We start from the raw sequence: 27,421 nt of genomic DNA, 5'->3' as shown, positions 1-27,421 counted from the left end.
ACTGATGATGAAGCCGTGCACATGGAGGAGATTCCACATCCAAGTAGTAGCCTTGAGCACTGCTGACGGTGATAGAGCTCTGAGCAGGATGTTGTCCGGGAGGGGATACAGGTGAGTTCCCTGTGACCTGTCTGGCGCTTACCAGTACCAACATCTTGGTAAAAACCCCAGGGGCCAAGGACAGGCCAAATGGGAGTGTTAGGAACTGATACGTCTCCTGCTGTATGCAAACCTCAGAAGTCTATAGTGGCATGGTCTGATGGGGATATGGTGATAAGATTCCACTAGGGTCTCCATCTCAAACTTTGTTTTCTTCATACACTTGTTGAGCCTTTTGAGGTCAAGAATGGCTCTGATACACCCCCTCCCTACCCTCACTGTTGCATAATGAAGATGTAGAACCTGCAGAACCTTTCTTCTGAGGGAAGGTATTCTATCACTCCCATATCCAGAAAATGAGATTTCCTTCTGGATCAGATTGTGTTTTATGGGGTCACTGTTCCCTGAGTCACTTGTGCATGGTCAATGAAAACCATTTCTTTAGGAAATGGGAGATTCTGACCCCAGCTTTAGCTCTGGGTGGAGGCCTATGTGATCTGTGTCAAAGTGGATGGGGAGAGGGCAGGCAGGGAGACTGAGGTCCCTCTAGACTTTCAGTCCACTGTTTTCCCTGGGGGAATCTATTGTGGCTTTGCTGGTACCTCTGAGGATGAGGAGCAAAAAGAGCACCTCTCTAAAGGCCGGTTTATATCCTCTCCTGGGGGACCTTCATGGGGAAAGGAGAGACAATGTGGCAAAATCCAGTTAGCCACCATTTTATCCATGTTTTCTTCAAAAAGGAGGGAGCCTGTAAACTTGGCTGAGCACAGGACCTGCCTAGAGTGAGTAGCCACCTTCCAGGGAGTGAACCATAGGCAGTGCATGGCTACTGGGCTGGAAGCTATGGCTCATGCAAACGCTGTTGCTAGCGACTCCTTAAAGTGGAGCCCAAGGTAGGGTGATCTCTATCCTAAAGAGCTTTGAGATATTCCTGGTAGGAAATAGATGCTCTTGGAAAGTAGGTAGCTGCCAGAAATGCTCAGAGGTTGGTGGAAGAGGCTTCAAAGCCCTTGTTCAGAGTGGCCTGCATCTTTCTATCCAAGGGTTCCTTAGGATAGAACTCTCCTCGTGAGGGAATAACTATATCCCTGACGAGGAATGCTACAGTGACAGTGACCTTTGATGTCTCAGCAATAGAGCCCTTTGGTTTTTGAATGTTAAGAAAGGCTGAGGTCACTCTTGTTAATATGCCTGCCCTTACCAGGCTTGTTCCATTCATCCCTGATCACTTTCTCAAAGGAGTGAAGGGGTAAGACAGCCTAAGTGGAGGATGTTGAGGGAAGAAACTTTCTCTGAAGCTTACTCCCAGGAGCCTACTCTGGTTTTAGAACCAGGCAGCTTGCCTTCTTCAGTGGAGGAGGCAGAAAAGGACTCATCTCCTGGGTTGTGTGCGCTTTTACTTTCCCTGTTTAGATTTTTTTTAAAAAAGCTTTTAGCATGCTTTGGGAGTGGAGAAGCCCTGCTGTGACTTTGGGGAGGTTTGTTGCAGCTTGCCTTCCTTAAGGCCTGGAGCCCTCTCAAGAGGTCTGTCTCAGAATCCTCCCCACTGGGGAGGTTGGGAGCGGATTAGAAACCCTGCTTCTTTCCCTAGGGTGCTCAGGACCCACTTTAAGATTTGGGGGGTGGAATGACGTGGCCTCGCAAGCTTCCTCTCTTCGTTCTGTAGAGGTCCCATGGGACTTACCTCTAGAGTTGAGTAGTCAGGGTGCTCCTCACTTTTGGAGCCTCTCTCTTCTCTGCACTGGGGTTCGTGGCCTATTTTTCCTCCCATTGGAGTCACAGCTGCCTTGGTGGGTAGGGACTTGCCTGAGTTGCAGCCTTGGGTCCCCACGGATTTAGGGACAGAAGGCTGGGCACAGCCTGACATCTGCTGAACCTGGAAATGCTGCCTCACATATAGAGCACCACTCAGATCAACTCTGTGCTTTCTTGGCTGTTCTGCCATGCTGTAAGGGACAGAGGAGCCAGCAGGGAGATGCTGCAGTGGAGGCTCAGGGAGGGTTAACCGACCTGGGAGGAAGAGGAATGCCAAGGAGGGAGAACAGCTCTCACTAACCCAAAAAACTGGGCAGAAAAGTTAAAACAGTGGGAATAAGGGCAGGAGGAAAAAAAACCACCACTGTCTGCTGCTGCAGAGATGAAGACTCTAGCAGCAAGCAGGATCAGAGGGGGCATGGGCAGACCATGCAGCACCAAAACACTGATCTATCTGCATGCTATAGAGAGGAGAGCAGCCCAGATGTCCAGAATTGTGGGGAAACCCTGGGCTGCAAAAGATGGCAGGCAGAAGTAGTCTACACAGAGGCCAGTCAATTTCCACCTTGCACAGAACATAATGATCAAAACTGTCCTGATGGGGTACCCAGCAATTACAAACACCATGGCTCTGCGAGCTGCTGCAAGTAAATCACATACCCCCATCCTAGGTATTTCCATACACAGCACTGCAGTATCCAGAAGTTATATCACCTGACCTACTGCCCTGAAATTCAAAACTAACATTTAAAGCAAATTAAAATCCTTAGCTTATCTGCTGAGAGTGCCAAAAAGGTGTATACTGATGGGCCCACTCAATCATGAGGAACTGACCAACTCATTTCACATGCCTCAAAGGTTGGACCTGATCCAGCTCTCTTTCAGATCAGTGGAAAGATTACCATTTACTTCAACAGGAGTGGATTGGCCTATGCTAATGTATTTTAGTCATTACCAAATAGGTCCAGATTTAAACCACTAATTTAGGAATGAAAAGGCTCTGTTCCCCTTTACTAAGCTTTTTACCATTCAGTTGGCCTCTGATAGTGTATATCTTTAATTAGCTGTTTAAGAAAAAGGGAAACCATGTTAAGTAGCTTGCAAATCATGTCATAGATAACTTAATTAGGTCTCTAAGTGCTAATATTGCCTCACCTTGTTCATTTCCAGTAGTCTTTTGTCATTTGCTTCATTTAATCACCTAGATGTCACAAATGCAATGTAGGTGTCCTACTACAGCTTCATTTGTCTGGCAAATAACTGTAAAGATTAAATTTGTTCCTTTTATGTCAAGTCTGTTGTGGGTAACTACAGACCAAGAAATTGCTAAAAATGTTGGTTATTAAATTTTAATTTGTCCTGGAAGTTGACTCATATGCTTGATCCATATGTCAAGGTTTAACTTCACTGCAAAAGTGAAATCTTTCTCTTTATGAGTGTTTTAGTGGTGATTTAACTCTCTAACCTTACCTGATACGGAGCTGTGCCAAGGTTGATGCTAGATTTCTATAGCAGTATCTGCTGTAATTTTTTTTAATCCCAAAGAATTAGAGAACTTCTATAAACTGTTTTTACATAGTGAAATCTTTAAGTCACTCATGATGGATGATCAGCCACATTACCCAATGGAAAATATTTAAGTATTTCAACTCAAATCATATACTCTCTTTCTATGGTCTGGTATGGAATAATCCATATAATGTATTTTCAAGGGAGAAATTTTACTTCCAATGATACTCAAACCAAGTTCTGATAGCTACTATTGATCCCCTCCCTGGCAATGTAGATCTGTAAGAACAGAAGATCATCATCAGGATCTTAACACTGAAGATCGCAAATTTAAAAATTGTTATGGCTAATGCATACGGACATCCACTAGCTTATGCAAGTGGAGCCCAGAACTCCTGCATCACAGTGAATGTACAAGTGCTATAAATGTTTTGTTCTTGTATTTTAACTACTTAGAAATAGTCCTGGTTCAAGAACAAGCTATTTTTGTTTGTAGGTCAAAACAAATTGCAGATAGTTTCAAGTATTCTGTGATGTGAGATTAAAAGAAAGCTCAGTCAGTGATTTTTGATACACAAAAATAAAAGTCTAAAATCAATCCAGTGGACTGATTTTGATTCATCTTTCCTGCCCCCAAATGAAATTTGACTATTGTAAGATTTTAGTTTTAGCGAACCTCAGAAGTTTAGCATCTTGCTTTATACATTTATCTTTTAACTTAGTTTCCTTGGTCCTGGATTTATGGAGACAAAATGACTAAGGGTATGTCTACACTGCGGTTAGGCACCCTAGCTGGCCTATGCCAGGCTCAGGCTTGTGGTGCTCAGGCTAAGGGGCTGTTTAATTGTGATGTAAATGTTTGGCTCTGGGACCCTGCAAGGAGGGAGGGTCCCAGAGCTCAGGCTACAGAGTGAGCCTGAACATCTACACCACAAATAAATAGTCCCTTAGCCCAATTCACCTGGCATAGGCCAGCTGCTGTTTTTTAATTGCAGGGTAGACATATCCTCAGGGTCATACTACATCTCTTGTGAATTGGGTGTTTAAGGAGCTGGTAAGTATCCAAACCAGTGCAGAATACCATTTGTACACAGTAGGCAGAAATTTTGATATCCATCATATCAGTTTTGAAATTTCTCTGTTCACACTATAAAATTATTATCCTTTACAATGAAGGGAGAAGATAGCTTAAGCTAAGAGCTAGCATTACATTTTTATGAAATACCTATTCAATGCAAAGGCATCTGACAGGTTTCACAGTAACTAGATTACAGTACTTTATCATAGAGTGACAAACAGATTACACAAGGTACTGGGATATTTATCATCCTGGGGCTTAAGGAGTGAACTAACTCATGGCTCATATTTCTTGAGTTATGCCATTCCTTAATTAACAGAAAAATGAATAAAGTATTCTGCATATACACACTCCAATAATCTATGCATATGTATTTAAAAAAAGATAGGGAAGACCTGCCAGGTCTCAAGAGTATGTTCCTTTTTTTATTGGTCAAATAAAAGGCATTACATTTGAAATATAAAAAAATGTATCTGAAAAAATGTTCCTAGTACAGACTTCTAAAAACCCCAGTATTTTATTTAACAAGCCTGATCCCACAAACGAAACATGGGGCATTCCAGCCTATGTTCCGGTGTCTACAGTTTTGTTTTCAAGTCAACAAAATACAGACAGCTTTATAAGAAATCACATCCTAAGAAACTCAGTTTTTTTGACCCACAGAATACATTTTGTTGTAATAAATATTGAGCAGTATTTATTCCTCAGAAGGATTATTTCAAAAGAGTAAAAATAATCCGTTAGCACTGGAGAAGCATTAATCATAAAGTTATAGGAGAGTGGTAAACGTTATATAAAATACCTTAATAGCATTATTCCCCACTCATAGTAAAGTGCTGAAATTGAATTTAAATGGTTTTTTATTAACAGCTGTTCAGCTAAGTATCCATTCTGATCCAACCAATTCTTCATACATTAGATTTCAGAAGGAGGAATCACAGACAACTGGAAAAATGAGTTTACTTAGATTTAGAGCACCACCTTGGGGCATGTATACAGACATTGGTATTCATGAACTTCTGGACATCTCAAACGTAGCATCTCCGTATTTAAAAGGCTGTATAATAGCTTTGGAAAAATCATTTTTCCTTCTGGCTTTAAGAGAGTAATCATAGTAAGTTATGAAACAGCATTTTAAAAATCCAGTTTTATAGCCAACAAACAGAATTAATCTAATTAATTTGGGATATTCATTCAATTAAGATTTATCTAAAGTTTGTCAGGACTCTAACTCACCATATAAAAGGGTGGATTTGATTGACATTGTACCTTAAAGATTTACCTTTTAACATTCTTCTATTTCAAAAAGCAAATGATAGACCATGTTGGATTTGTTCCCACAATACTACAGTTGATTTGTAGATCTAGTTTATAAATTTGGTTATACTGTATATCACATATACACAGTCATTTGTGTTATAAACTGGGATCTTGGGTTAAAATAGCTTTGTTTCAAGCTGTCAAAGGCTTGCCTTATAGTACTTCTGAACTTGCTCTACAGCAGGGGTTCTCAAACTGGGGGTCGGGACCCCTCGGGGGTCACAAGGTTATTACGTGGGGGGGTCGCAAGCTGTCAACCTCCACCCCAAACCCCGCTTTGCCTCCAGCATTTATAATGGTGTTAAATATATAAAAAGTGTTTTTTAATTTATAGGTGGGGGTCGCACTCAGAGGCTTCCGTTCTGAAAGGGGTCACCAGCACCAAAGTTTGAGAACCACTGCTCTACAGTTTGTTGATGTTCCTTTGCAGAGCATACTGGTGTTTTCATGCCAGGAAACTTTAAAAGCAAAACATGATAAAAGCTAGTAAAGATGATCATTTACACAGAAATTTCATTTTGGAATGTTCAAAATTAACTTTGATCAGGCAGACGCACAGTTCAGAATAAAACATCGCCTGCTCTAATTAAGCCACTAATTCTTGAAAAATAAGCCTTGGTTTGGAGGCAGTTTCATTAATGAATCTCTACTACTAAGTGCCAGTGGGTGTGCTTACTTTTACTCCAACAGCCAAAAACAGTCACACATTTTTCTTCTCTGGTGACTGGGAGGAACTAGATAGATGCACTTAGAATGGTCAGAGAACTAAACATACCTCACTGCATCCACCCATCTGCAAGAGTCATTTGTAACAGACTGCTGCAGGATGGCACGTTCACTAGTATTCACTGGGGAACTCTACTGGTGTTAGCATGGAGACAGTTCTGGAAGTGCCAGAAGGCATAATCTCAAGAGTTTTTGTTTTTTTTTAATTGAAAACCCTGCGTAGAAGAAAATGGAAACTTACTTTTAATACGTATCTGGTTACAAGAGAAAAATAAACAGATGTATGACTTTTCAAAAATCCAACGTATATAATTGGGAAAACCCACTGATAATTCCCACTTTTATACTGTACTTAAATTACACAAGTAGAAAAGTTATGCTTATTAATAGTTTAATGTATGAAGGAAACATCCAGATTTCTGAATATGAAGGTACATATCTCACATTAATTTAAGTCTACATAAAGTAGAGCCTCTATACTGACATATTGAAATTTACTTTCTGCTTAGCCATTTCTGTTATGTAAACAATTGTACATTTATTTGCCATTCTAAAACTTCAGGATCAAGTTTACATAATTTTGCTAAATTTCTGTGTTTGCTCAGAAGCAGTTTACAGTACTAAAACCAACCAGCCAAAGAACAGTTTCAACAGAAAGTTATGTTAAAAAAAGAAGAGTAAAGGCTAACTAAGTTGAAACATATGATGGTGGGGAATGGGTGGTCACAATGTTCACAGAAAAAGGTCAGTTAGTAAGTTCTTCTGCAAAAAGCCTACACACTTCAGTCAAGCACATCAGTAGAATGATTTGGGAGCATATTAAACGGCCATTTGTGTTTTCCTCTGAATAAAAAGCAATCTCCAGGCTAACAAGTTGATCCCACTCAGCCAAGTTGGTTCATATGCACACTGTTCATGTGAGGTGTCCAAGTTCCAGTCCACACCTGCAAAAGAAGAGGGTGTGTTACTAATGATGTATTACAAGGATGCTTTAGAACATTTAAGAATTTTAGGCTTAGCTAAGATGTTTACAATATAATTTATAGTGCCTGCCTTCACTTTTCACTTCTGTAATGGTTGCATCTCTTAATAAACTACACCAAGTTATTTTCTTAAATGTGTTTTCCTCTTGTAATACCTAAGAGCTGAGGTGTGCAGAGATTATTTTCATCACTTTCATCTTCCTGCCTGTGCTTCTCCCCTTGGTCACATATCCTACCTACACATTCCCTTCAGCACTAGGTAGAACATTTCCCCCCCAGCAATTTTTCAATAAAAAATTAAACTATCATGCCACAGAATGACAATGTGTCATTCCACCCTGATATACTATACGGTAACATTTATATTAGCTGTATATCAGGAAATCCAGCCTCCTAGGATCAAGAGGAATAATAACTAAGGCCCCAAACCTGCCACTGGATCTGTTAATGCTGTGCCTGCTGAAGTCAGTTCGGTTTCTGCATGCATGCAGGGGATCATGCAAGCAGAATCAGTTACAAGGTCAAGGTGTAAAGCATCATGATTTGGGGAATTATAAACGGTTTCACTTCAGCTTTTGAAAAGTTCAGTGAACTAAAAAAATTATTATTGTTATGAATTGTTTTTTCAATATCTAGTACCACGTTCACTGCTGGAGAAACCTTACAAATACTACATGTAACAAAGTAAAATCTATTTGGGTATAACTGATAAATACTTTAACAGAGTTTAATATATAAGCAAGTGCGTTTTATACAGTTAGGTATATAGTTGGATTTGGCTGGAAGAGGAGAAAGCATACAGGGAACCCTCTCCCTCAACTGCACTCATACAATGAACTTCCATAATTCAGCAGAATGAGGCAACTTGTGCAGCCAGCAGTGCTAGAGATCTCAAAAGGGGTAACACTGGGACAGAGATTGATGGCAGGGCAATGGTTAAACCGATGTAGGAAGGGCCAACTCTCTCCCTGGGCACTCTTAGCACTAGTGAAGGCAATACGGCTCAAAAGCATAATGCTCCAGGTCTAATGCCGTGACAGTCTCACCTCCCACTAAGAAAATCATAAATTATATGCAGCAGTGAATAAACTACACTTCCCGGAAAGGCGACTTATCAGTTCTATCACATTTATATCACTTCTAGTACTTCTGTAGTAGCCCACCAACATTATTTAACACATTTAACAAAAGAGGTAATGTAACACTTGAAACAGTTACTATAAGGGCTTGTCTACATGAGGAAATTAACTCTAATAGCTATTCTCCAATAGCTGCCCATGTGGATACACTTATTCTGGAATAGCTATTATGCTTAAATTCACACCCTACCTTATTCTGGAACAACTTCCCCATGTTGACAAGCCATCAATGACTCTTTGCTTATTTTTAAAAAGTAAGTGGACTTTATTTTACACTTGTTACATATAAGTGCATTAGGTGCTGCAGTTGTAATTAGTACGGGTAAATCAGATTTAAATTAGAAAAATCAGAAAGACTAGAAATACACAAGTTTTTATGTTTTGCATTATACTCCTGGGGAATGATTTGTTTTTGTATCTGATTATGTTGAAGATAAGTCAGGAATAATAATTAAAAAAAAAATCACAATATTACCGTTTGAGGGCCATTGTTTTCTGTGGAATTTGAAACCATCTTTATCAATGAGTTCCAAGATGGGTCAGCAGCATGAGGTCCATTAAATATAGGACCTCCAGTACCATCTGCGATGGGTGCTACAGGAGGAATCATTGCATTCCCATACACAGAGAAAGGCATACCCTTCAGGGGGAAAAAAGTTAAGAATCAACATGTATATATAAAGACACACACATATCAAGTAGCAATAGAAATTATCACTTTACATTTTAGAAATTCCCTACATTTGTATTATTTAAAAGAGTAAGGTTTTAAACATTTTTCCTATCTGCTGTACATTTACTTTTTAGTATCAGATTAGTAGTATCTTGCAACTGTTCTGGAGAAAAATAAAGATCAATAATACTCTAACATACACAGCTCAGACTGTTTTGACTGGACAGTACTATAAAACGGGGGTTCTCAAACTGGGGGTCAGGACCCCTCAGGGGGTCGCGAGGTTATTACATGGGGGGTCGCGAGCTGCCAGCCTCCACCCCAAACCCTGCGTCGCCTCCAGTATTTATAAGGGTGTTAAATATATAAAAAAGTGTTTTTAATTTATAAGGGGGGTCGCACTCAGAGGCTTGCTATGTGAAAGGGGTCACCAGTACAAAAGTTTGAGAACCACTGCTATAAAATGTCTACTTGTCTTAACAACATAGAAATACTGAAATTCCTATACTAAGGTGGATGCCAGAAACATTAGGATTGTTACCCCGACTTTAGGAAAATCCATATATCCTGCAGGAACATGCTGATGGAATGTACCGGAAGGGGTTACAATTCCTGTACTGTCTCGCTCCATCGCTTGATGTGAAAACACTCCTGGATCAGACATTGGCCTGTGGATCATATGACTTCCCATTCCACTGTGACACCAATCTACTTTATCTAGCAAAGAAACAAGTACAATCAATTATTATATTGATATTAATAAACTTGTATGGGCAGCTAAGACTAAAGTCCTCTGCATTAAAGCATTTCTGCAACAAGAATAGTCCCTTGCCCTACAGAAACCTTGGTTGTCCACTCAGACTATACTTCTGAGGCACATATATACCAAGAATGAAATCTGTGTGGACAATCACTCGAAGAAATCCCACTTAATGGAGGATGTTGAAAAATTACTTCTAGTCAAGAAATAACTTCCACAATATTTTCTCCTTCAAGTTATGGATACTGAAACCTGCCCCTTATAGCTCTCGTACTGTGGTTACTGAGGACTGCATGGTTTCTTATAACCTCAGTTTGACTGTTCGATACTACAAATGGGCGCTTGTCAAAAGAGTTGGCTTTATCAAAAGATTCCTGAAGCTCACAGGCAAACAAGATGATGCATCCACAAGTGGTAACATGAAGAGGCAGGCCACTTGGAAGTTGGTGGTTACCTAGGGACCAGTGATCATGAACTGATTACATTCAATATGGGAAAACAGAGGACACTCTCAACCGGTAACAGACAGACAATATTTCAAAAAGGCTAATTTCCTAAAGCTAAGAAAAATTATGAGCAAAATTGATTGGGAAGAAAAACTTAGAAAAATGTTAAGAATTGGCAGGTCTTACAGAACAGTTTATCAGACAGCCAAAAGTCATGATTACACAATCAAGAAAGAGAACTTTACCTAAAAGCCCATCCTTGTTCAGTGGCAAGGTGAAAGCATCAATCAGAAATTAAAAAGTAATATATTTACAAATGGAAAAGGGGAAATAGTTGATAAATATTATGAAAGGCAGAAAACTATTAAGGGATACTAAAGATATCAAGGAAAAATCTCTGGCTGGCAGGGCTGAGGACAACAATGAGTTTTTGAAGTGTTTTAGAAATAAAAGAAATCTTAACAAATGGTATAGGATCCAATGCGAGATGAAGATTGTAAAATTGTTAATGATACAGAAAAGGCACAAGTGTTCAATAAATATTTCTGTTACAAAGCAGAAGTGTACTCATACCACATAAAAATGTGTGACTACTGGCCAGAGAATTAATAACTAACTAAGGATGGTAGACAACATCTACTAGGGACAAACTTCTTTAAACCAGCAGGAGCAGATAATGAAATCAAGAATCTGAAAAGAGTTGGCTGAGAAGATCCCAGGCCTGCCTATGTTAATTTTTAATAAATCTGGTATCAGCTGGTAGCTGATACCAGACAAATTAAAATAAGAAATTAGGCACAAATTTTTAACAGTGAGGTTGATTAACCACTGGAACTAACCACCAAGAGAAGATATGCTTTAGCCAAATAAGTTATTTGGTTCAACATAGGGGTAACTGGGTTCGATGTAATGGCGTGTGATATCCAGGTCAAACTAGATGATCTGATGGTCCCGTCTGGCCTTAAACTCTCTGAATCTGAACAGAAAGTTTCACAGTTCCTAATATACAGAACAGCAAACTCCATAAAAGAAGCAAAACTGAAAAAAGGTTATGACAGTCTCCAGAGGAGTAATCTTCATCCTCAAGAGACAACTATCCCATGCATTTCCTCACTCAACGTCCTGTATTGCAACAATCTTCCTCAACAAGAGAGAGTTTTGGATGAGAGTCCATTCAAAGCCCATTAATATTGCTCTTCTAGGCCGGTTGCAGGAGTAATCGTAAAAATTACAGCTAGATTATCTAGTTCATCCCGGGCAGGGTGGAACCTACCTGCTTTGTTATTTATGGCTTTGTGCAATTATAACAGCAACAACAAATGTCACAAGCAGCAAAGCTTCACAACCAAAGGTTCTCCACTACCGTTTAGGACACAACTTCAAATTGGACAGAGCAGACAGAAGACGCAGTTCTGAGAATTGGAAATGAATTTATAAATGAGCAAATGTAAATTCTGCGGAATTCAATTTATACAATGCCTCTCAGTTCTAAAGCATGGTTATTAAGAAAAGCAATATAACTATAAAAAATTGCATGCATAAGGATGCTTGTTAGACAATATTTCATACCTTGATTGCCACCTATCCCTTCAAAGGACCAGATGCCACTATGCCCCACTGGAGTGGCTAAATTGCTCCCAATAACGGATGGAGTAGAAGTTCCAGTTTGTCTAATACGTGCAGAACGTTCAGTCCCAATTGGAACAGGAACCTTTCTGTCCTGAGACGCATTGCTGGGTTTTTCTGACCCCAAGGACACTGTTGAAGGGGTAGGAGATGGTGCTCTAACTCCAGATGACACTGATTGGGCAGGAGATTCTACAGAAAATAATTGAAAAATTACAGAAGTGTGTATGTATATTTAGTATCTTTGCTAGACCTAGTTTGAGATGATAAAATGAATTTCCACTCATACAGTCAAGTATCAGAGGGGTAGCCATGTAAAAAGCGACAAAGTCTGGATCTGTAAAAAGCGACAAAGAGTCCTGTGGCACTTTATAGACTAACAGTCTGTTAGTCTATAAAGTGCCACAGGACTCTTTGTTGCTTTCCACTCATATAGTTCTGTTCACCTATACCAACACTAACCTGTAAAAAAACACCAAGCTTTTGGAAGTAGATGATTCAGGAGACTCAGCAGGCATATTATGATAATCTGAAGTGTTTTACCTCCAGATCACTGGTTCAAAATACAGCTCAAGCCTTTATCACTTGTTGACTGTTTGGTGGCTTATGTGAAACAATTATTGTAAGTAGTTTACTACTCTAGAGTCTATACAATTGTTTATAAAGATACTGTTAAAAAGATTATTTTAGGCATTATCAATAAAGATTGGCAATTAGAAAGGGTTAGATTCTGAAGCATATCTTAAATAAAATAATGGGTTCTTTTCAAAACATCTGCATCTCATTTAGCCTGCAAAAGTCCTAATAAGAGAACTTCAGATTTTAATACTGTATTGCCAGTGGTTTAACCTTTAACTTTCTTCCTTAAATATAATGGAATGAGTTATCTTTAAATTTAAAATTAGTTTTCTATCATAACACATCATGGCTGTGTTACAGCAAAAACTGTAAAAGTCACAATTATAGATGAAGATATCAAAATTTACAGAAAACAGTCACTCTCCAAATCTATTTAGTGGTTATTTTAAAGGGTTCTAAAAACAATCAATCAATCATAAAAGAAACACTATTTGTTGGTAGGATTTATGAATACACTATCACTTGGTTCACTTTTGGAAGAGTATCTTCTCAACCAAAAGGGCTAGAACTTGAAAAAAATCCCAACATCTAAAAGGAACCTCAGAGAGGATTATTGAGCAGCCCTAATGCATCTGTTGAGATCAAATCTTTCATTTAACAGATTTCTTCCAGGACAATTCATTCTGTAAAATATAGTTTCAAAATCCATCTTCAAACAGATACGGACTTTAACAACAATGAAACAAAAAACCCTAGGAAAAAGCTTAGCCAAAAATATCAAGTTTATTCATTAGGAAGCTACATAGACTAGGTAGAATTTGACAGAATAGGTTGCCTTTACAATAATTTCTCACTAGTTTCCTACTGAGAAGAACTCACCATTTGATGCTGATGAACATGGAGGCAATAAACTAAGTGGGGAAAAATGCTGTCTGTTAAAATTAGCAGCTGAAGGTGCTCCGCCCAGGGGTGGGCCAGGTGCATATATCTGACCGCCCGAAAGGTTTGAGGCAAAGTTACCCAAATGTGCAGAAGGTGGTGTTACAGAAGCATACGGTGAATCCATACTGACAATACCTATGAAAGAAATTGGCAGAGGGTAAGTCCTCACTGAAAGATGGTTCTAATTAACATCTGTGTAAGTAGGAGATGAGGACAGTGGGAAAACATTTGCATCAAATTAATTTCTTCATCCATCACAATTATTTGACAGTTTGGTTAATTAGCCAAGTCTTTTTAGCTGTTCTCTCCATTCACACAACTACAAATAGGAGAGCAAGAGAAGTGAGTACTAAAAAACTTTGGAAAGGTGTGTGTGTGTGTGTGTGTGTGTGTGTGTGTGTGTGTGTGTGTGTGTGTGAGAGAGAGAGAGAGAGAGAGAGAAATTAAGTAATTCTGAAAGGTTTAAAACAACTCTAAAATAAATGAGTGAATGAGAAAATAAGTATGCATCAGTACTGAAGCTGGATACAAATAAGTAGTAAGAAAGTAAAAGCCCACCCTTCTTTCAAAAAAATAAAAAACTTTTCAAAGGGGAAAACTGAAAGTAAAATAATGCAGGGAAATTTTCAGGGGAAGAAAAATGATTGGAAAATAGCAGTTGAAGAGAAAATGTGAAAGTAAAAGACCTGAAGGGAGTTAGCCAGTAAATGGAGGGGGTGTGGGGGGGGGAGGGAGGAGGAGGAGGAAGGAGAGAGAAAGAGACAGACTGTCAGTTTGGAAATCTTTCATGCTTTTTGTTGTGAGAGACTTAATACAAATCATATTTTATATTTAAAGACATAAGTAACATTTAAAAATTATGCTTGATTTTTATGTGGAGGTCTGGAGTTTCAATGAATGCAATAACTAGACTGTAAATAATCCTATAATTAGCTACCAGCGTAACAATCTAGCATTTTCCAGATCCATAAATCTTTCTAATTTATATCATTTGGGACTAGAAAAATGATTTTCTAGTAAGTAATGCAGACCATCTGGCACAGGGAAGGTAAAGTTGTGATCGTGTTTAAAATTCACAAAGTATTTCTCCACTCCCCTTTTCTTTCTTTGTTAAGGAAATATTTAATATATGTTCTGCGATCAACATGAAGCCATGTCATCAAATTAATTTATTATAGCTATGAAATAATATAGCTCATGGACTGGCTGTCAGCAGACCTCAGACTCCAATCTGCAGCATGGCCTGGCAAAGCATCTTGCATTCTGGAAGAAGGCTATAAAAGTCACCGACCCCAAACAGAGAAGTGGCAAGAAAGGAGGAGTAGTTTTTTGTTGTGTTCTCCAGCACGCCTATCCCCTTGAGCTTCAACTATTGCAACACTGTCCAAGAGACCTGGCTCAGAGCCTCCTTCCCCCACTTCCATGTGTGCCAGCAAGAGGGGAGCTTGTATCACCTTGATTCCCCAGGTGCCAGCAGCTATACTATTCTCCACAGAGTATGGATAGACCACTTCACACTTCTCCCCAGTCCCTAGCTGCAAGTTAGGCCTGGTCTACACTAGGAGTTTATATCGAATTTAGCGCCGTTACATCGAATTAACCCCGCACCCGTCCACACCACGAAGCTATTTAATTCGACATAGAGCTGTCTTAAATTCGACTTCTGTACTCCTCGAAAACGAGAGGAGTAGCGCTAAATTCGAAATGGCAATATCGAATTAGGCTAGGTGTGGATGGAAATCGACGGTAATAGCTCCGGGAGCTATCCCACAGTGCACCACTCTGTTGACGCTCTGGACAGCACTTCGAGCTCGGATGCTCTGACCAGCCACACAGGAAAAGCCCCGGGAAAATTTGAATTCCTTTTCCTGTCTGGGCAGTTTGAATCTCATTTTCTGTTTGGACAGCGTGGAGAGCTCAGCAGCACTGGCAACGATGCAGAGCTCTCCAGCAGAGATGGCCGTGCAATCTAATAGAAAGAGGGCCCCAGCATGGACTGATCGGGAAGTCTTGGATCTCATCGCTGTGTGGGGCGATGAGTCCGTGCTTTCAGAGCTGCGCTCCAAAAGAAGGAATGCAAAGATCTACGAGAAGATCTCTAAAGCCATGGCAGAGAGAGGATACAGCCGGGATGCAACGCAGTGCCGCGTGAAAATCAAGGAGCTGAGACAAGGCTACCAAAAAACCAAAGAGGCAAACCGACGCTCCGGATCCCAGCCCCACACATCACGTTTCTACGAGGCACTGCATTCCATCCTAGGTGCGGCCGCCACCACTACCCCACCAGTGACCGTGGACTCAGAGGATGGGATACTGTCCACGGCCGGTTCCTCGTCGGAAATGTTAGCGGACGGGGAAGATGAGGAAGGAGATGAGGAGGACGAGGCAGTCGACAGCGCTTGCACCACTGATTTCCCCGACAGCCAGGAGCTCTTCATCACCCTTACCGAGATCCCCTACCAACCATCCACAGCCGTTACCCCGGACACCGAATCAGGGGAAGGATCAAGCAGTGAGTGCTTTAAACATCTAAACATGTAATTTTAACATAACTGGTCCACCGTGGTAACACACGTTCCCACGCCATGAGTCCAGTAAGTAGTCTGGGATCATGGCACGGCACAGCATGGCGGCATACGGCCCTGGCCTCTGCATGGTCTCCCGAAGCATTCTTCCCCTCTCGCTCTCCGAGATCCTCATTAGAGTTATATCGCACATGACGCCCTGCTTTAAATTAGGGAGGGGAATGTTAGTATTGGGACTGCTTTACAGCCACGCGGTGGAGGCGGCAGAGGGGCAGCATACAGTGATCTTTCCCGGGGACAGCCGCGAGGTGGTGGGACAGGGGCAGAGCTCATGCTTCCCTGATTGCTGCCAGCAGAGAGTGGCCTTGCATTCAGTGCGAAAGGAGCCCAGTGCTACTATTACATTTTTAAGCTGCCACAAGTCTACGGCTTACCATGTTTTCCTGCAACAAAAGTAGAGGTGTCCTGCCACGCTTCTCTGATCGCAACTGCAAGACCCCAGGCACTGAAGGCGAGGGCCGAAAATTCGACCTTGTCCTGTGTGCGCATGTGAAAGGTCCAGTGCATGGTGTTGTTCACAGAGAAAGACTATGTTCTTTGTTAGCAACTTCATTTATCTGTCTCAGGAATTTACTCCCTTTTTCCCATTCCCACAGACACATCTGCGACTGTCTCCCAACCCAGCCTGGCATCACACTCCCAGAGGCTAGCGCAGATTAGGAGAAGGAAGAGAAAGACGCGTGAAGACATGTTTTATGAACTTATGGAGTGCTCACGAGAGCAGGCAGCCCAGACGACACAGTGGAGGGAGAACTTGTCACAAATGCACAGAGCAGTCATGGAACGGGAGGAGAGGTGGCGCCAGGAGGACCAGCAGGCTACTCGAACCCTGCTTGGACTAATGAGGGAGCAAACGGAGACGCTCCGGCGCCTAGTGGATGTTCTGCAAGACCGGAGGCAGGAGGACAGAGCCCTGCTGCTGTCTATCTCTAACCGCCCTCCCCCGCCACCAAGTCCCACACCCCCCTCACCAAAAGTCCAAAGAAGGAGGGGCGGCAAGGGCCGTTAAAACTTTCAGTCGGCCCCTGCACACTGCTGCAGCAATGGAAGGCTCTCGTTCCAAAGTTTGAAAAGCCCTTTCCTACCCATCTCACAATAGCCCACGTCCAAGTTTCCTCCCCCCCTTTTCATGTGCGGTTCATAATAAAACATCTGTTTCTGTTAAGTACTGTTTCCGAGAGTGTCTTTTAGAGGGGATTCTGTCTGAAGGGGGGGAAGGGGTTTGTTACTTGGACAGGACAGTCACCTGTAGCAGGCTACAGAGGCGGGGGCAGGTCCAGCATCAGGACACATACACAGTACAGTCACCAGTTACCCTGGTCAGTCTGGGAGGCGGTTTTCATGTTCTGGGGTGCGAGGGGGTTGATCTGTGACTTTGTGGCGGGGGAGGGCAGTTACAGATCTTCTGCCGCGGTCCTTATCCTGGATCACAGAGCCACGCAGCAGGGGATCTGTTACCCTCCGCCCCCTGCCAGAAAGTCACTTGGCCGACACATACATGCAGTCCCGCCCAGGACTGCTGGCAGGCTGCGTTGAAACAACCAATCCAGCACTGCGGAGCCTGTCATTCCCGGAGTTTAGAAGCATCATTTGCATCAAAACAATAAACCAGCCCCCCGCCACAGTCTGCGTCCCCGGTTTAAAACATTCCCGCGAAAACAGTAAGAAAGAGAACCTTGTTCAGTAACAAAACGGAACAGATTTTATTTGTTGGGAAGGTGGGGAAGGGGGTATGTAACTTGGAAGGATAGTCAACAGTAACTGGGTAAAGAAACGGGGGCAGGTTCAGTATCTGTGTCCACAAAGTGAACAGTCACTGGAGACCCTGCTCAGTCAGGAACCTGGCTTTCAAAGCCTCCCTGATGCACAGCGCGTCCCGCTGGGATCTTCTAATCGCCCGGCTGTCTGGCTGGACGTAATCAGAAGCCAGGCTATTTGCCTCAAGCTCCCACCCCGCCATAAAGGTCTCCCCCTTGCTCTCACACAAATTGTGGAGCACACAGCAAGCAGCTATCACAATGGGGATATTGGTCTCGCTGAGATCACAGCGAGTGAGTAGGCTTCTCCATCTCCCCTTGAGACGGCCAAAAGCACACTCCACCACCATTCTGCACTTGCTGAGCCGGTAGTTGAATAGTTCTTTCCCTGAGTCCAGTGCGCCAGTGTAGGGCTTCATGAGCCAGGGCATTAGCGGGTATGCAGGGTCCCCGAGGATGACTGTAGGCATCTCCACATCCCCAATAGTTACTTTGTGGTCCGGGAAGTAAAGACCTTCCTGCAGCCGTCTATACAGACCAGAGTTCCTGAACACCCTAGCGTCATGAACCTTGCCAGGCCATCCAACGTAGATATTGGTAAAACGTCCCCGATGGTCCACCAGTGCTTGCAGCACCATGGAAAAGTACCCCTTTCTGTTGATGTACTGGCTGGCCTGTTGGTCCGGTGCCAGGATAGGGATGTGAGTCCCATCTATAGCCCCACCGCAGTTTGGGAATCCCATCTCGGCAAAGCCATCTCTGATGAGCTCCACGTTTCCCAGGGTCACTACCTTAGATAGCAGTAGCTTGACGATTGCCCTGGCTACTTGCATAACAGCAACCCCCACGGTAGACTTGCCCACACCAAAGTGGTTAGCGACGGACCGGTAGCTGTCTGGCGTTGCGAGCTTCCAGAGGGCTATGGCCACTCGCTTCTGGACAGTCAGGGCTGCCCGCATCCGGGTGTCCTTTCGCTTCAGGGCAGGGGACAGCAACTCACACAGTTCGAGGAAAGTCCCCTTCCGCATGCGAAAGTTGCGCAGCCACTGGGATTCATCCCAGACCTGCAGCACTATGTGGTCCCACCATTCTGTGCTTGTTTCACGGGCCCAGAATCGCCGTTCAACAGTATCAACAAGACCCAGTGACAGCGAGATGTCCTGGGCGCTGGGTCTCATGTTCTCAGAGAGGTCGGAGCTAGTGTCCGACTTCATGCCGTCACGGTGGTGCCGTAGCCTCCTCTCATGATTGATCTGCAGCTGCCTCTGGTACAGGTGGAGGAGAAGCTGCGAGGCGTTGAGAACTGCCACAACTGCAGCGATGGTCGCAGCGGGATCCATGCTCGCACTGCTGTGGCGTCCGCGCTGTCAGTAATCAGAAAAGCGCGCGAACTGATTTCCCACCGGCGCTTTCAGGGAGGGAGGGAGGGAGGGCGTGAGTGACGGACGGATGACGACAGGCGCCCAAAAGCACCCTCGACACATTTTTTTACCCAGAAGGCATTTGGGGCTCGACCCAGAATTCCAATGGGCAGCGGGGACTGCGGGAACTGTGGGATAGCTGCCCACAGTGCACCGCTTCCAATGTCGACGCTTGCCCCGTTAGTGTGGACTCACAAAGTCTCACAAAGTCGAATTACTGTCCTTAGTGTGGACACACACGTTCGACTTAGTAATATCGATTCCACATAGTCGAATTAACTAAAATCGAAGTACTCTCGTAGTGTAGACAAGGCCTTAGACTCTAACTCTGGCTCCCTGAACTCTGCCACTTGACTTCATGGAACAATGAGGGACCACATTCCTTATCCTCCAATTAACTCCCTGTTAGGAAAGCTGGCAAATAAGCAGCAACTCCAGCCAGACCCAATAGGGAGACAAAGTGCCAGATGGCTAGCACAACAAAATGGCAAATTCTGTGACAAAAATACTGAATTCCATGGGAGCTTGGAAATATGCCAAAGTCCCTGGCATCACTGTCCTGATTGAAATGAACTGGGCAGTCCAAACCGCTTAAGTGCTATTGTCTTAGACCCTCTGCTAACACAAGAAGATATCAATGCATCACTTTTCTTTAGAGGCACATTTTCAAAGTTATCTTCACAGCTAAGAGAGCTAGATTTTTTTTTTAACACACACAAAAGCTGACATTCTGAGCACAACTATTCAGCAAAAAGGTAACTTCAATACATGGAACCCTACTGATATAAATGCAACTCAGCTCTGTCTCACTAAAATACCCCTTGCTATTCAACAGGAACTGATAACAAGGCCTACATATTGCCAGATATTTGAAGAAGACCAAACTCTCTAAAATTATTTCAAAATCAACTGAAGTTAACTAGTGCACATGAATAGGTTACAATGTAAAAAATAAACGGCATCTCTCAATTCTTTGATATTAATAAACAAACAGATCAAAATTTACAACTGTTCTTCACTTCTTTAGGAAGTCATTGCTATACTTTTCTCTTGAAGGCAAAACACTACATACAAAATCCACATCACGAGTCCCTACCCACTGGACAGAGTCGAAGTACAAAAAAGCTCTATGTACTCCATAGCAAGTTGCTGCTCGGAATACTGTGACAAAACCCGGCATGAGTGCAGCAAACTGGAAATTCTCCTGCAGAATCACGTGCATTCAAAAATGGTGATTTTTGTTGAATTAATATGAAAATGAATAATAAAAATTAGTGAAGTATCCCTTGTTTTATACATTCTGATTTTAAGTTAATTTTAAACTCTGTCCTAAAGTTTCAATATGCTATGGATTTATATATTGGCTATGCAGGACTACACTACAGAAGTTGGCAAGGGATAAAGAGGGAGGTTTTGTCAGATAGGCAGTGACAACTGAGCCTTTTGATACCTCAGAAGTTGTGGTAGATGGAGGATTCTGTTAACGGTTTCAGTGTTGATAATTTTAACATGCTAACATTTCAACTGTCAACTCTGGGTTTTACATGCAGTACTTCAAATGAGATGAATAGGGCAGTTCCCATCTCTCAGAGATGGTGTGTCAGGCTGCATGCACACTCACGAAGACAGGAGTCCATTAGTTTACATTCAGAAGGTATCCTTGTAAGGGCTAGAAACATAATTCGGGTTAAAAATGAAATCTTATACTTGAATCTGTCCCTTGTAGTGGAACTGTGCTTTCAAGAGCAGATGAATTACGGAATACACAATTCATTTAGTATAAAGAACACTAAAAGAATAGGCAGAAAATATTAAGTGTTCCAAAGTGCAGGCATTCAGTTGAGGGACATATTACTGAGGGCACCACAAACACACATACACACACACACACACACACACACACTCTCGCTTACCTGAGGGACTTGGAGCTGGCCTTTGTAACGGTGGCCTAAAACCTGGGGCTTTGGAAGTATCAGACTGATGCAAGGGTTCTGAGTTTGGCAAAAACGAAGACTTTCCTGACAGAATGGACTCTGGTGTTGTCTGAGATGAAACTACAGATCCACCCCAGAAGGCATGAGCAGAAGTGGAACTGTTCTCAAACAATGTGCTAAAGGGCCCAAAAGGCAAAGTAGCACTGAAGTTAGTACCCATAGATTTGTTTGCTGGATGGGCTGAATTTTGAGAAACAGTTTGTGTACTTAAGGTAGAAGGAAGCTGCACTGAAGAAGGAACACTGTGGGGCCTTTTAATGTGATTTACATTATGGACTGCAACAGAACAATTCTGCACGGGAGCTGGAGTCTTGTGAGCAGTATTTGTTCCATGGGCAGGTGGTTTGATAGCAGGGGTTTCCATTTTAGCTGGAGGTTGAGTAGATCCCATCGATGTCTGAGGCAAGGGATAGGTCATGGGGGCATTTGTCGAACCTACCACTGGGGCAGATGAACTTGTTGCTGCTGCTAAATTTGGAGGCACAACCATTCTAGGATCTGGTAGAGGAACCTGAGGTTGCTGGGGAGGAGGTCTTGCTTCTTGAGAAAGAGATCCTGGAGACTGCTGGTGAGCGGGGTGCACTGAGGAACTCCCAACAGAACTAGCACTCAGCTGCCCACTGCTGGCTGAATTACTTGTTTCCACTACTGGTGGACTAGCTGCTTCCTGGTCAGAGGAAGATGCCCCTTTATTCGGAGAGGTTGTTACACAGTCTGAAGGACTGTTTCTAGAAACCGCTACTGGCTGAGCTGGTGGTGAAGGGGATGATGGGGATGAGACAGGGTAGTGTTCTTTGGCAGTAGGGATGGGATATGTGGCATTTGTAGGTGCTGTACTGTTGTTACTAGCTGTGGTTGTGATTGTAGTTGTGGTGGCATTAGATGTTTTCACAACTGTAACAAAAAGCTGCCTTCTGACTGACGGTGAACCGGGACTGCCATTAGTAGATGAAACAGGCACAGCAGAGGCTGTTGAACTTGTTGTAGCTGTCGGACTAGTAGTCAGAGAACTTGTTGAATTCACCTGAGAACCACTGCTGTTCTGACTGTTATGGCGAGGCACCATGTGAGGTTTAGGTGAGTTAGTAGCTCTTGCAGGGCTCAAAGGCCTAACAGGAAAAGGACCCCAGGTAGACTGAGCTGGTGGAAAAGTACCTCCAAAGTGGGTCATGGGCAACCGAGGTGGACGGATTTGTTGGAAAGTCTGAGCAGCAAGTAAAGCATGTGCAAACTGTGGAGGAGGATATGCTAATGGAAGAGAGACTGGAAAACCAGGCCGCACGTTATTCACTGGGTTCTTGACAGTTTTATGTGTGGGTGCTGAAGAAATTGCAGGCACAGTGAGTGCTGTGGCTGTTTGAGATGTTGATTGAACAGCTACAGTGGTCACTTTGATTCCCATTAGTGAATTGTTAACGGCTGTAGTGGCAGCAGGTGTTGACGACCCTATTTTGGAATTTGCTGCAGAACTTTTCAAACGATTCTTTGGAATAAGTTCATCAATTTCCTTATCTGGATCCTTAATAAGAGCATTGATCAACTGTGTTGCTTGTCTTGTTGATTCTGTGCCACCCCTGTAATAAAGAGTAAAAGGGAGGGAGGAAAAGTATAGTTATTCTGATTTAATTTTTACCCTGAACTTTTACACTATGTAGCCCAAATGTATGCTTTGAGGTGGTCAACCACTCTATTATAGATAAATTCACAGTAAGATATTTTATGTTAAAGGAAACTAGATGTTTAGCTTCATGTGTAAAGAATTTAAAAGGCTGAAATACCAGTGTCCTAAGCAACAAAGGCATTGCATAGTCCACAAAAAATAGTTTCTCTCTCCTTACTTTCTGCCCACAACTACAGAACAGAACCAATTTTCCCTATTCTGCATGAAAACATTCTTTTGGTTCTAAAGCACAAACGGAATAGTAGCATCAATTATGCTTCTCAAATGATATATCTTTAAAATTGTTGCTCACTTAGAAATCCTGCAAGAAAAGTGGTCTATTAAACCAAAGACTACACTTTAAAATTCATTCTTCCCATTTACTGTATAGAAATTATTCTTTCAAAAAGTAGTAAACAATGCCAAACAAACTTTTTACCTGATTGTTATTATTCTGTCCCCTGTCTTGTCTTTCTGTTTGTCGATGTCTATATGTGCTCCAGTGAACTCCCGGATAGCATTGATGTTACATCCTCCTCTTCCAATGACTCTGGAAATTACTGTTGATGGGACAGAAACCTTCTTTGATCTATACAGAAGAAAAAAGTATTAAGTCAACTGGAGAAGTTTTGATGATCTGAAATAAGGTGAGGATTAGCAGGAAGATATGAAGTTTGAGACAGATCCTGAGTTGGTGTTTAAGAGGAGAAATTTATCACTTCTACTCTCAAACTAATACATTCATTTTAACTGCAAGATGGGGAACAATGAAATAAAAAATGTTCTGTCAAAAAAGATACATAAAAGGCGTAAAACTACTGGCATGTTTGACTTTGTATATGCACACATACCTTCTTACAACCTCCTTCCATCCTTCTTCCCTCTTCTGACCACGTTTCGGGCTAGCTATGGTTAATTTTCCATTTGGAGAAGAAAGGGGAGAAGGTCCAGATTTTGTGCAAGTGGACAAGGAGTTGCTGGTTACTTCACTGATAACCTCAGACAACCTTTAAAAAAATAATTTGTTGCATTTAGAGAAATTATTTCTTCAAACTCAGTGCAAGACACACACCATGTGGCCATTTTTCTTTAGCCTTTGGGCACTAAGCTTGTTAGGAGCACCAGCATTAGAAAACCATAACTTGAGTTAGCACATTTCTGCCCAGATACTAAGTACACTAAGCACAAGTGATCATTCATTAAATATAGTTAATATACATATGCAGTAAAATATCTTAACGGTATTTTAGCAGCTAACTACTAGCGAATTTGGTTTTGCTATTTCCCCCCCCCCCTTCTGCTGAAAGCTAGAAACAGGTTCACCACATCTGAGGAAGATGCAGAGCAATAAACTACTTAGATTAACCAACCAGTATGAATTTGTGTATATGGCATTTTGGAATGCATCTAGAAACCATTTGAACTTTTAAAACCACCAATGTAATATCCACTGGATTAGGTGCCACTTGAACTCAGCAGCACTGTACCTGAAACCTAGGCTAAAATACTCCCCTTTCACTTGCTGGCATTGCTAAAAGACTAGCCGCTAGTCATGACACCTGTTGCTAAAAAACACTGACTATACCAACTCTGAACTAACTGAAATGCTTCTGTCTGGGAAACCACATATAGCAAGACAACCCACTAGTTAAAGATTTGTGGGTAGGCTTCATGCCTCAGCCCACTGTTTTAATATAATTCATGATCCAAAAATGTTTTGTCTCCTCATACAATATTTATATTCATATAAATAGAAAAGCAAGGACATTTGTGCTCTTATCTATTTTTATTCTTATAATTTACAAGACTCTAACAAGGCTATTAAAAATAGGTCTTGAAAATCATTTTCAGCAGGAAGTTCCAATTATTTTTGCAATGGGAGTTATGACGTATGGCCACGATAACTTACTTTATTGATGATTTGCCAGAAATGGCTTTCCTCTCCTCCTTCGGGAAAGTGACCAGTACCGACGGCTGTTTCTTGTTGCTCAGAGCGTTAGCGGCTGCTGTGGAAGAAGGACTGTCACTTTTGTGGCTGCTGTTGCTATTGCTGCTTTCGTCACTACAGCTGGAAATCCTCATGTTGTCACTGTCGCCACTTTCACTGGTACTGCTACTCTTCGACTCGCCATTGGCTTTCTCTGGTTGGCCATAGGAGAGTGGGAGTTGATCATCAAATAGAATCTGAACATTATCTGGGTTAATTTTGTTTTTCCTGCTTTTCCTCTTGGAGCTGGTTGTGGTGATGGTATTGTTCCTTTTCCCATGGGAACCTGCTAAAGTGGTCCAAGTTGCAGATATACCTATGGTGGTTGTAGTGGTGGCACTAGGAGGCTCCATTAGGACCTCAGGCTCATCTGATTAAGAATCAAAAAAATTACTACAGCATGAGGAAATTTGCAATTCCGGGATATTTTTGTTTTTCAAGTCACACCTAGCAAATCAGGCAATTTACTACTAAAGTTTAGTAACAGTCTTGAATGACTCCATGGGATAATCATAAGCCAATAACTGCTAAGACAGTTACGTAAAAATAATGCAGAAATTGTTATCGTGCCATTATATAAACTAATGGTACGCCTTCATATTGCATTCAGTTCTGGTAACTGCATCTCCTAAAGGATACAGGGAGTTCCAAGAGTGCTCACAAAAATGATTAAGGGTATGGAAAAACTCTCACATAAAGAGAAACTGAAAAGACTGGGTTTATTGTTTGCCTTTGAGAAGAGACTAATAGCAGGGGACATGATACAAGCATACAAAATAATGGACGGTGTAGAGAAGTTAGATTGATAATTTCTATTTACCACTTTTCAGGATACCGGAACAAGGGGACATTCAATGAAATCAAAAAGTGGCAAATTCAAAACTGATAAAAGGAACTACCTTCCCATACAAAACTCAATTATCCTTTGGAACGCATTGCTACAAGGTATCAGAGCCTAAAGGATTCAAAAGGATTTGACATTATTCAGATAACAAGAATAGTGGGAGAGTTATAGTAAATATTAAAAACCACAAGAGCTCTGGAAAGGATATAAACTCTAGCTTCTTGACAAAGCCAACCACTATGTACCGGGGGCTAGGAGGAAAGTTTCACTGTGGACAGGTTATCCCATAGTTGTTTCTGAAGCAGTTGGTTATGGCCACTGTCAGAGACTGCATACTACCTAGATAGACCACTGGTCTGATCCAGTATAGCAATTCCTATGTTTAGTAAAATTTAAAAGTCATGTTAGATATAGCAAATATGGATGGACTACATGAAACCTTATATCAAAGTACTGATAAAAAAAGCTGTAATCATACTGGGAGTAAAAAATTATGGGAAAAGATTAAATCTATGGGAAACAGCAATAAGACTACCTTCAGCTTTCAGCTTTTCCTTCTCTTGAGCAGCTTGTAGTTCAAAATTCTCTTTATTTTTAGCTTCTATTTCTTCTAGTTTTCTTCTTTGTTCTTCCTTTTTCTTTCTCCGTTTCTCTTTTCTTTTTTCTCTTTTGGCAGCCAAAGCCAGCCTCCTGCTTTCTTCCCTCAGCTGTAAGTCAAGAACATTTTAGCAGTATGAGAGTATTGCAAGTTGATAAAGAGGAACCGTGCACCATGTTCGGGAGCAATGTGAATGCTTCAAGATTACTTCTTTTTTACATTACAATTTGCAACTGTGAAAATCAAAAATCTAATTTAATTAGTTAAATTATGTTTAGACATCAAAAGGCCAATATTTTCCACTCTGACCTGCACTATGGATCTCGATTGTACATTTAACTCTGCAAATATAAACAATACATATTGCAGTGGAGAGGAGAATTTTGCCCTATATTTTAATCTTCAAGCGTACCTATAGAGCATGAAAGCACAAGCCAAATCAAGAATGCATGAAACTTACCAAAAAGAATGAAGATAAACCATTTTCAATTAGAGTGAGATGGTAAAATATATGCTTATTAAAAATGCTGCAACTAATGTGGCACTAGAAGCTCAAATACAGATTTTAGATCAAATATATTTGTGCTAATGTCACCAGGTACAGACTCTTCAGTAAGCTCAGTTTGTACAAAATAACTTTCTGCTTTATATTAATCTTTTTGGGAAATGCTTATACCAAGAAACAGTGTCCATACATAAGCATTTCTTTAATGATATTCCTTTTAAACTTGATATGCATATCAAGGTAAAGCATACTCAGACAATAAATACTGTGCAACAGGTTTTCTGTTACTGTGTGCCATCTACAAACTATAATTACCTTAAAATCATATTTTATATCTATCTATCTATATATGAATGATTTAAGGTAATTATAGTTTGTATATATATATATATAAAATAATCAATCATATATAATTATCTTTTCTTATATTTGCAT

At 41.5% G+C, this 27,421-nt stretch overlaps 1 protein-coding gene across 3 annotated transcripts in view; it reads right to left on the bottom strand.

Moving 5' to 3' along the window:
- Window positions 1-6,632: 6,632 nt before the first annotated feature.
- The window catches only part of ANKRD17 (ankyrin repeat domain 17), a 142,482-nt gene continuing 121,693 nt past the window's right edge, over window positions 6,633-27,421 (bottom strand). For all 3 annotated transcript variants that reach the window (XM_065405663.1, XM_065405664.1, XM_065405665.1), the window contains 10 exons: window positions 26,419-26,590; window positions 24,962-25,409; window positions 23,904-24,059; window positions 23,492-23,641; window positions 21,312-22,966; window positions 13,573-13,770; window positions 12,058-12,306; window positions 9,824-9,999; window positions 9,085-9,249; window positions 6,633-7,431 (listed from right to left, as the gene is read on the bottom strand). In XM_065405663.1, the coding sequence (XP_065261735.1) occupies window positions 7,372-7,431; window positions 9,085-9,249; window positions 9,824-9,999; window positions 12,058-12,306; window positions 13,573-13,770; window positions 21,312-22,966; window positions 23,492-23,641; window positions 23,904-24,059; window positions 24,962-25,409; window positions 26,419-26,590 (3,429 nt within the window). In that variant the 3' untranslated portion in view covers window positions 6,633-7,371. The remainder of the gene's footprint in view (window positions 7,432-9,084; window positions 9,250-9,823; window positions 10,000-12,057; window positions 12,307-13,572; window positions 13,771-21,311; window positions 22,967-23,491; window positions 23,642-23,903; window positions 24,060-24,961; window positions 25,410-26,418; window positions 26,591-27,421) is intronic.

The sequence above is a fragment of the Emys orbicularis genome, chromosome 5 (genome assembly GCF_028017835.1).
Source record: "Emys orbicularis isolate rEmyOrb1 chromosome 5, rEmyOrb1.hap1, whole genome shotgun sequence".
NCBI lineage: Eukaryota > Metazoa > Chordata > Testudines > Emydidae > Emys > Emys orbicularis.
This window is presented reverse-complemented; position numbering and strand designations above follow the sequence as displayed.